We start from the raw sequence: 11082 nt of genomic DNA on the forward strand, positions 1-11082 counted from the left end.
ACTGTGCTAATGACCTGGCACAGGACAGGAGGAACAGTCCTTGGTATCAAAAGAATTATTATCCTCCTTCCTGGAAGGTCTTCCTTGTGTGCCAGATAAGCCTTGAGATCACCAATTCACTCCAGCCCATACAATTTGTTCAAACAATTTCACTTTATTGTTCATCAAGATCACACCTACAGTGATCGAATCAAGCAATATGAATTATTTTGTCAACCACGGATGTCAGCCCCAACAGCAAGGAGGTGTGACCCGTGTATGGCCTGAAGGCATGATTTTGCCTATTTCTAGCACAAACACCAACCAATGTTGTGCTTTGGTTTTAGCTATACCATCAGCTCCAGCTTTTGCTCCAACCTTGATTCCAGCTTGGATCCCAGCCTCCTATTTGGGCCTGTTTCCAGACCCAAACACTTGGCTGCCCTAGAGAATTAGACCCTAGAGACCCGGCCACCTTTGGACTTTTCTTGGGACCAGATGCTATCTTGACATCCTGGCTTGTGAGTGGCACACTTGCCTCATGCTTTCCTGCCTTGTCCCTGTGAAGAGATCCACCAACACACGCTACCCTGCACACCACCGGATATTGGATTAGTACGCAGTCTGGAAACTGCAGTTAGTCCAGAATGTGGCGGCCAGATTCATCTCTGGGTCATCTCAGAGAGATCATATCACTCCTATCTTAAAACATCTACACTGGCTGCCAGTAAGTTTCCAGGCAAAGTACAAGGTTTTGGTTATAACCTATAAAGCCCTAAACAGCTTGGGCTGTTGGTATTTAAGAGAACATCTTCTTTGCTATGAACCACACTGCCCATTGAGATCATCTGGAGAGGTTTGTCTGCAGTTGCCACCGGCTCGTCTGGTGGCTACTCGGGGACAGGCCTTCTCCATTGCTGCCCCAAGGTTTTGGAACATACTTCCTGCTGAAATAAGAGCCTCCCCATCTCTTAAAACTTTTAAAAGGGCAGTCAAGATGAATTTGTTCACCCAGGCTTTTAAATAGATACTGTTCTAATTGTGTTTTAATAGTTTTAACTTGTTTTGTAAACCGCCCAGAGAACTTGCGTTTTGGACGGTATAGAAATGTTGCCCGATGTGGCTAATACTATCTGGCAGGGAGGTGACCAACAGATGTACTACTTTTCTGAGGTCATTTATCTCAATAAATGGCTGCAGCTGGCATATCAGATGAAGCTGATAAAAGGCACCTCTGGCCACTGCCTCAACCTGGGACACCAGGGAGAGTTTTGTGTCCAGAAGCACCCCCAGACTGGGTACCTGTTCCTTCAGGGGAAGTGTGACTCCATCCAGAACAGGCAGATCAAAATCATCTCCTGAGTTCCGACCCCACACAATAAGTACCTCCATCTTATCTGGATTCAGTCTCAGCTTGTTACCTCTCATTCAGCCCATCACTGCCTCCAGGCAGGCATTTAGGGAGGATATGCCAACTCCTGATGACGCTGACATGGTGAAACAGATTTGGGTGTCATCAGCATACTAATAACACCCTGCACCAAATCTCCTGATGATCTCTCCCAGCGGTTTCATGTAGATGTTAAACAACATCGGAGACAATATGGAGCCCTGAGGGACACCATACCGAAGTTTGGTTTTTGAAGAACAACAGTCCCTGAGAGACACCATCTGGAATCTGCCCATGAGGTAGGAGCGCAACCACTGCAAAGCAGTGCCTCCCACCCCCAGTCCCCTCAGACACTCCAGAAGGATACTATGGTTGATAGTATCGAAAGCTGCCGAGAGGTCCAAAAGGACCAGCAGAGTCACACTTCCTCTGTCAAGTGCCAATTGGAGATCATCCATCAGGCCGACCAAGGCAGTCTCCATCCTATAGCCTAACTGAAAGCTGGTCTGAAACGGGTCTAGATAATCGGTTTCATCCAAGACTGCCTGGAGTTGGGAGGCTACCACCCTCTCAATTCCCTTGCCCAACCACGGAAGGTTGGAGACAGGCTTATAGTTGCTCAATTCTGAGGAATCCAGGGCAGGTTTCGTCAGAAGTGGTCTAATAATTGCCTCCTTAAGACAAGGAGGTATCCTGTCCTTCCTCAGAGAAGCATTTATGATCTCTACCAGGCCTTCCATGACAACCTCCCTGCCAGATAGTATTAGCCACATCGGGCAAGGGTCAAGAGAACAGGAGGTAGGCTGCAACGCTCCAAGCAGCTTGTCCACATCCTCACGAGTCACAAACTGAAACTGATCCAGCCTAACCACATAAGAGGAGTCGCTGGACACCTCCGATTCAGACACTGCAGTAATTGTGAGGTCTAAATCCAAGTCAGCCTGAATACGAGAGATTTTATCCACAAAGAAATCATTAAACACATCACAGCGGGTAATAGATGGTTCCAAATTCTGATTCAAGGGAGGAGGGGCACTCACTAGTCCTCTCACAAACCTGGACAACTCCGCTGGACGTGAACTTGAGGATGCAATATGGGCCAAAAAGAATCACTTCTTTGCCACCCGTATTGCCAGAGCATAGATCTTCAAATGTGCTCTATGTTGTAATCTGTCAGATTCGAGCAGAGTCTTCCTCCACTTGCACTTCAGTTGTCTACCTCACCACTTCAGCCCCCGTAGTTCTTCCGTATACCAAGGGGCCAATTCTGAAGCGGGTCGGAGAGGACATTTAGGTGCGATCTTGTCTACTGCCCTGGTGAGCTTGCTGTTCCAGTTCTCCACCAGGGCATCAACAGGATTACTGGCAGAGCCAACACTAAATCCTTCCAAGGCTTCTTGGAACCCTATTGGATCCAATAACCTTCTCGGGCGGACCATTCTAATAGGCCCCTTGCCCCTGCACAGGTGGGATATGACTGTGAGTCCAACCTTAACCAGATGGTGGTCCGTCCATGACAGTGGGGAAATCACAGGAGTCTCCACCCACGGAACACCACCCTGATCATACTGAAAGACCAGATCAAGCGTGCGACCCGCAATGTATGTCGGTCCTGAAACCCTTTGGGATAGGCTCATAGTTATCATGGCTGCTATGAACTCCTGACCAGCCCCAGACAAATAGGTCCCATAGTGGACATTGAAGTTCCCCAGCACCATAAGCCTGGGAGACTCCAACGCCAAACCCGAGACCAAGTCTGTCAGCTCAGTTAGGGACTCCACTGGGCAGTGGAGTGATCGGTACACCAAGAGAAGTCCCAGTCTATCCCTGGTCCCCAAACTTAGGTACACACATTCAATATTGTCAGACACTTTATTCATTCATTCATTCATTCATTCATTCATTCGATTTCTATACCACCCTTCCAAAAATGGCTCAGGGTGGTTCCACAGGGATCCTGGTCAGGGAAAGGTTATTCTTATAGACCACAGCCACTCTACCTCCCCGCCCATGTCCCCGCACCCGCTCCTCAACAGAGTGGCCTGGAGGGAGAAGCTGGGACCAGACTGGGCCACCAGTCTCCCCCAACCAAATTTCTGTAATACATACCAGGTCTGCCCCTTCATCCAGAATCAAATCATGGATAGTTTCCGACTTATTCTGGACAGACCTGGCATTACAGAGGAGCAAGGTGAGAGTCTGTGGGAGGTTGGCACTGCTCCCCAAGGTCAAAGAACTGTCAGGGCAGCCGGAAGGGGAAACAGCTAATAGATTTCTGACCTCCCTTCCCCTGTAACGACACAATGACCTGCTAACTTTACTTTCTCTATTCCTCACCACCACCGGAATAGCCATCCCACAGTGACTGGACACCCCCGCCCCCCGTCTCCCCATCCCCAGACAAACCAAGACACATCTGAAACACCTAGGATCAAAAAACAATAGAAGCGAATAAATATCACCAGGCCCTTGCCCTCGTTGCCCCCCAAAGTGGCTCCCCCAAAGGGGCGACCGAAGGGGCGCCGCCACCGAAGGGGCGACACCAAAGGGGGTTGCCCCTTTGGGGGAGCCACTTTAGGGGAGAAACGAGGGCGAGGGCTGGACACTTTGTCCAACCATTTGTATAGAGGGAGGCTTCTGTTTAATCAGTTTTAGGTTGTGCTGAGGTTGGGTTGAAGTTGTAATGTGTGTGGGTTTGTCTGGAGATGGGGAGCCAGGGAGTTCCTTCGTTGAAGGTGGGGCAGCTATTCCTGTGGTGGTGGGGAATAGAAGAAGAAACGCTGGCAGGTCAGCAGGCTGTTCCGGGGGAAGGGTGGTCAGAAATCTAATAGCTGTCCCCCTTTCCGGCTCTCCTGCCAGCTCTTTGATCTCGGGGAGCACTGCCAACATCCCACATAACCTTACCTTGCTTCTCTGCAATGCCAGGTTGGTCCAAAATAAATCAGAACTCATCCATGATTTGATCATGGATGAAGGGGCCGACCTGATGTGTATTACTGAGACTTGGTTGGGGGAGGCTAGTGGTCCAGTTTGGTCCCAGCTTCTCCCGCCAGGATATTCTGTAGAGGAGCAGGTGAGGGGATGTGGGCGGGGAGGTGGAGTGGCTGTGGTCTATAAGGATAACATCTCCCTTACCAGGGTCCCTGTTAGGGTATCGGACCATATCGAATGTGTCGAGTTTGGGGACCAGGGATAGATTGGGACTTCTGTTGGTGTACTGATCGCCCCGCTGCCCAACGGAATCCCTTACTGAGCTCACGGACTTGGTCGCGGAACTTGCGTTGGAGTCTCCCAGACTTTTAGTGCTGGGGGACTTCAATGTTCATTTTGTGACCAATTTGTCCGGGGCAGCTCAGGAGTTCATAGCGGCCATGATGACTATGGGCCTATCCCAAGCGGTCTCTGGATCGACGCATATTGCAGGTCACACGCTTGATTTGGTCTTTTATTCTGATCAGGGTGGTGCTCCATGGGTGGGGACTCCTTCGATCTCCCCGTTGTCATGGACAGACCACCATCTGGTTAAGGTTGGACTTACAACCACTTCCCACCTCCTCAGGGGCGAGGGGCCTATTAGAATGGTCCGCCCGAAGAGGTTACTGGATCCGGTAGGATTCCAAGAAGCCTTGGAGGGATTTAATGTTGGCTCTGCAGGTGATCCTGTTGATGCCCTGGTTGAAAACTGGAACAACTTGCTCACCAGGGCAGTAGACACGATTGCTCCTAAGCGTCCCCTCCGACCTGCTTCAAAATTGGCCCCTTGGTATACGGAAGATCTACGGGGGCTGAAGCGGCAAGGTAGGCGACTGGAGCGCAAGTGGAGAAAAACTCGACTCGAATCCGACAGATTACGACATGGAGCACATTTAAAGATCTATGCTCAGGCGATACGTGCGGCAAAGAAGCGGTTCTTTTCTGCCCGTATTGCTTCTGAGAATTCACGTCCAGCGGAGTTGTTCAGGGTTGTCAGGGGACTAGTATCTGCTCCCTCTCCCTTGAACCAGAATTTGGAGGCATCAGTTACCCGCTGTGATGTGTTTAATGAATTTTTTGCAGACAAAATCTCTCGGATTCGGGCCGACCTAGATGGAGACTCCACAATTAATCTGATGTCTGAACTGGAGGTGTCCGACAACTCCTCTTATACAATTCGGCTGGATCAATTTCAGTTTGTGACTCCTGAGGATGTGGACAAGCTGCTTGGAGCGGTGAGGCCTACCACTTGTCCTCTTGACCCTTGTCCAACATGGCTTGTTCTATCTAGCAGGGAGGCTGTTGTAGGCGGCCTGGTAGAAATCATAAATGCTTCTCTGAGGGAGGGCAGGATGCCTCCTTGTCTTAAGGAGGCAATTATTAGACCTCTTCTAAAGAAGCCTGCGTTAGATCCCTCAGAGTTGAGCAATTATAGGCCAGTTTCCAATCTCCCATGGCTGGGCAAGGTAATTGAGAGGGTGGTAGCCTCTCAGCTCCAGGCAGTCTTGGAGGAAACTGATTATCTAGACCCATTTCAAACTGGTTTTCGGGCGGGCTATGGGGTGGAGACTGCCTTGGTCGGCCTGATGGATGATCTCCAATTGGCAATGGACAGAGGAAGTGTGACTCTGCTGGTCCTCTTGGATCTCTCGGCAGCTTTCAATACTATCGACCATAGTATCCTTCTGGAACGTCTGAGGGGGTTGGGGGTGGGAGGCACTGTTTTACAGTGGTTCTGCTCCTACCTCTCGGACAGATTCCAGATGGTGTCAATTGGAGATTGTTGCTCTTCGAAATCTGAGCTTAGGTATGGTGTTCCTCAAGGCTCCATACTCTCTCCAATGCTTTTTAACATCTACATGAAACCGCTGGGAGAGATCATCAGGGGATTTGGAGCTGGGTGTCACCAGTATGCTGATGACACCCAGATCTACTTCTCCATGCCAACTTCTTCAGGAGTTGGCATATCCTCCCTAAATGCCTGCCTGGAAGCAGTAATGGGCTGGATGAGGGAGAATAAACTGAAGCTGAATCCAGATAAGACGGAGGTACTTATTGTGCGGGGTCAGAACTCTAGAGACAATTTTGATCTGCCTGTTCTAGACGGGGTCACACTTCCCCAAAAGGAACAGGTTCGCAGTCTGGGAGTACTTCTGGATCAACGTCTCTCCTTGGTTTCTCAGGCTGAGGCGGTGGCCAGGAGTGCCTTCTATCAGCTTCGGCTGATACACCAGCTGCGCCCATTTCTCGAGATCAGTGACCTCAAAACAGTGGTACATTTGTTGGTAACCTCCAGACTGGACTTCTGTAATGCGCTCTACGTGGGGCTTCCTTTGTACGTAGTCCGGAAACTTCAGTTGGTCCAGAATGCAGCAGCCAGGTTGGTCTCTGGGTCATCTCGGAGAGACCACATTACTCCTTTGTTGATGGAGTTACACTGGCTGCCAGTAGGTTTCCGGGCAAAATACAAAGTGCTAGTTATTACTTATAAAGCCCTAAACGGCTTAGGCCCCGGGTATCTAAGAGAGCGTCTTCTTCGCTATGAGCCCCACCGGCCGCTGAGGTCACTTGAGGAGGTCCGTCTCCAGTTGCCACCAACTCGTTTGATGGCTACACAGAGACGGGCCTTTTCGGCTTCTGCCCCGAGATTGTGGAATGCGCTCCCTGCTGAGATACGATCCTCCCCATCTCTGGCAATTTTCAGAAAACACCTGAAAACACATCTCTTCAGCCAGGCTTTCTCAGCTTTTAAAAAAATTTGTTTGTTTTGATTGTTTAATTGTAGTTTTATGATGTTTTTAATTGTTAATCATTGTTATGTTTTATAATTTTTATTTTAATTATTAACTGATTTTAAGGTGTTTTAATGTAAACCGCCCTGAGCCTTTTGGAAGGGCGGTATAAAAGTTTTAATAATAAATAAATAAATAATAATAAACTGAGGGTTGCTGGTAACATCTATCTATCTATCTATCTATCTATCCATCCATCCATCCCTTATTTATCCTTATGCATCTGCCATCTTGAATTGGGGTGGATGGCACCATCACAAACTATGTGAGGTGTCCCTATGTGTCCCTACAGCTGTAACAAATTTGGTTCAAATTGGTTAAACCTCTTGTGCCTCAAATGTTCACATGTCCACCATCTTGAACTGGGGTTGATGACATCATCACAAACTATGCCATTGAGGTTTCTCTTTGTGTCCCTCACTACAATGCCACCAAATCTGGACTAAACTGATCAGGCAGTCCACAAGTTAGCCTACTTGTGCCTCAAAGCTTCATGCATCTGCCATCTTGAATAGGGGTAGAGGACATCATTACAAACTACGCCCTTGAGCCATCCCTGTGTGTCGCTACAGCTGTAGTAAATTTGGTTCAAATTGGTTAGCCAGTTCATATGTTAGCCAAGATACAGCTCAAGTGTTAATATGTCTGCCATCTTGAATGAGGTGGATGACATCATCACAAACTAAGTTGTTGAGGTGTCCCTGTGTGTCCCTACAACTGTTCCAAATTTGGTTCAAATCAGTTAGGTGGTTCACAAGTTAGCCCACTTGCGCCTCAAACGTTCATGCATCCATCTTGAATGGGGCGGATGGCATTATCACAAACTATGCTGTTGAGGTGTCCCTTTGTGTCACTCACTACATTCTGTAGTGCACATGGCCAGTTAAGTTTTTCTGGCTAATCAAGTACAAAGCCAATGAAATAGAATAACTATTTCAATTAGCAGAAATACTACAAGTATAATGCTTAAGAGCTGATCAGAGAGTAGCAAAGTGGCTAAGAGTGTGCCAGGAAGTTTCCAGTTCATTTATCCCAAAGAAACTCTCCAATTGGTCTTAAGCAAGACCATCCCCAGTCCCCGCATGCCATATGAAGAAAATATTGTCTTACTATACATGCTTTATTTGTAATACTCCAGCCACATCCCCTTGTGTGGCAACACCCCCTTGCATGCTTGTGTTGCCTGGCCTCACCAAAATTACCCAAGGCCATGCTTGGGCACTTACTCTCGACGGTGATGCCCAGCGGGGAATTAATTTTCAAGCACCACACTGGGCACTTTTGGAGTGTGTCCAAACCCACTAGTGTCCCATGCACAGGGGGCGTGGCCAAGCTCCTAAAGTGCTCAGTGCACTCAGAAACTCATTCCCCGCTGGGGATCCCAGCGCTGGGGAAGGCTTTGCCTAGAACGATCCCCGGTGGGCAGTGAGTTTCTGAGTGCCACACTGGGTACTTCTGGAGCTTGGCCACACTGTTCCTTCTAACAGAGATTCCCAGATGTTGTTGACTACAACTAGGGATTATGGGAGTTTTAGACAACATCTGGGAATCCCTGTTAGAGGGAACAATGCTTGGCCACACCCCCTTTGCGTGCTATGCAAAGTGTTTGGCCAAGCTCCGAAAGCATCCCCTGCCGGGGATTGCAGCAGCAGAGAGGGTTTTGCCTTCATTGCCTACAGGCACAAAAAGAGCCCTGCCCACCATATATGGTTGTTGTAAGAATGACTGAGGTAATTAGATGCTTTGAATGCTCAAAAGTGATATTTTTATTACTACTGCTCCTACCTATGGCACCCCCACAAAATGCACATCAGGCTTGCCTGTTCGGGGTTCCCTGAGCTCAGATGATGCTCATCAGCATCCAGAGTTAAAATTAGCAAACACATTTCTCTGTTACCAGGTTGAATAAAAAAGCAAACCAAAACCAATTTATTTTTTGGCTGGCTTTCTCTACCTTAAGGATTGGTTACAATTTGATTTTTAGGTCTCTAATATTCAGTATCTTGATATTTTTACAGGTTGTATTTTATACAGTTGTATTGTGCTGTTTTAATATTGTAATCTGGAGTTTTGTTTCATTGTTTGAAAGCTGCTTCCAAATTTTGAATGAAAAGTGGGGTAAAAACATTTAAATAAATATATAAGATCAGATTGGCAAAACATCCCACCTCCTCAACAATGGCTAAACAAACAAAACAAACTGGAATATATGAAGAACAAAGGACACTGTTCTCTGCTCAACACAGTCCTACCTGGGTTTCCAGTTCTGTAACTTCCAAGTTCAGTTTATTCAGATGTTTATTCACAAAAGTTATGAGGGTCTGAAAAGTAAGCACATATGTAGCTCCTTTTAGATCAGCACATCTAAATCGGGAGGTAATAAGCAAACCCCGTCAAACTCTAGCACAAATGCTAAACAAAGAATGGATATGTGCTGCTGAGGAAAAGTAATCATTTGAGCCATGAGGTAAGTTGATGGAAAGTGGTATGCCACTGCTCTGTTCAATAAAGCTGTGCTGCTCTGTATCAGTTGGAGATCATATAACAAAATTCTATAAAATGAAGATTTCTGTGTGTATCTCATTTTCCACTGCAACATCTTGTAAGTGATAATGTTGAGGGAAACAACAGAATATTCACATGGACAGGGAACAAAGATTCTCCATTTTAGTTTAAAGCAGAAAGATTGGAAACACCATTCCAAGAGACAATATCATCTTTTACATTGCTCTTTAGTATTACTTATACAAGCAACATCAATGCACATGGTGCTTTACTATGTAGCAAAGAAGACAGACAGGTCTGTGCCCCAAGGCACTTATCTATTTAGACTTCAGTGATGAGAGACAAGCAGGTGCTCCTTCTCTCTGTACATGCCATAATGGCACTTGCCCTGCTTACTTTCTAATGGGTCTAGTTAGCACTTATAAGCTGGTTTACTGCTGCTCAAAACTACACAATGTACACAAGTGTGGAGTGCTATTCCATGGAACACACATTGCTACAGCGGCTGCTTAGTATATAGTGGAGGTTGCATTATATGCTTGGACTGCAAGCAGTGCATGAAGTATGGAGGGAAAAGCAAAGCATCTGCCAATGATTTGCACAAGCAACAGAGGCACCCTGCCCACCCCACCCAAGGGAAAGCTTTCTTTGGGCCCTATGGTGAACAGCTGAGGTGTTCCTCTTAGGCATAACAATATTTATACAGCAACCTATGCACTTGAGAAATAATAAATATTATATTATTGTCTGGATGAGGACTGAGATGTAAACCATTGAGATTCAGCTAGTTTGACCTGTATGTTTTAAAATCATTTCATATTAAAGTTGTGTCCTGGAGTCGGTGTCGACTCCTGACAACCACAGAGCTGTGTGGTTTTCTTGGTAGAATACAGGAGGGGTTTACCATTACCAGTATGAGATGATGCCTCTCAGCATTTCCCTGTACCACTGCTGCCCGATATAGGTGTTTCCCACAGTCTGGGAACCAGCAGGGATTTGAATCAGGAACCTCTTGCTCTCTAGGCAAGTTACTTCCCCGCTGTGCCATTAGGTGGCCTTTTTGTATTAGGCAACAACAAACATACATTAGGTAGCACCAAGACATCAGAGTTGGACCATGTTGAATTCCTTGGAAATTTCAAAGTGATAACTTTATGTTCTGTACATTTCTGTGCTAAATAAATACAGCATATCAGAAACAAAAAAGACTTTCAAACCTTTTTCACAACATTGAGTTTGTCCGGAGCATGGTCAAATAGTGTGTCAAATGCATCCCGTTCTGAAACACATGTGATAACAACCTATTAGGTAACATAGAAAATGACAGTTCCAGGGCTGGAATGGGCCTCAAGAGTAATCTAGCTTTACTGAGACTAGACTTGCTGTATCTAAATCCCCCTTGATCTTTGTTTACCAAGTTTATACCAACCTAACATATTATTT

At 46.8% G+C, this 11082-nt stretch overlaps 1 protein-coding gene across 4 annotated transcripts in view; it reads right to left on the reverse strand.

Annotated features, from left to right (window-relative positions):
- Positions 1 to 11082, reverse strand: part of PARVA (parvin alpha) — a 133887-nt gene that overhangs the window by 32099 nt on the left and 90706 nt on the right. For all 4 annotated transcript variants that reach the window (XR_008312122.1, XM_053277267.1, XM_053277281.1 and 1 more), the window contains exons 9-10: positions 10857 to 10918; positions 9387 to 9455 (exon numbers count right to left, since the gene is read on the reverse strand). Coding sequence is in view for 3 of the 4 variants with exons in the window: in XM_053277267.1 (XP_053133242.1) it covers positions 9387 to 9455; positions 10857 to 10918 (131 nt within the window). In the remaining variant the exon portion in view is untranslated. The remainder of the gene's footprint in view (positions 1 to 9386; positions 9456 to 10856; positions 10919 to 11082) is intronic.

This window comes from Hemicordylus capensis, chromosome 1 (assembly GCF_027244095.1).
Source record: "Hemicordylus capensis ecotype Gifberg chromosome 1, rHemCap1.1.pri, whole genome shotgun sequence".
NCBI lineage: Eukaryota > Metazoa > Chordata > Lepidosauria > Squamata > Cordylidae > Hemicordylus > Hemicordylus capensis.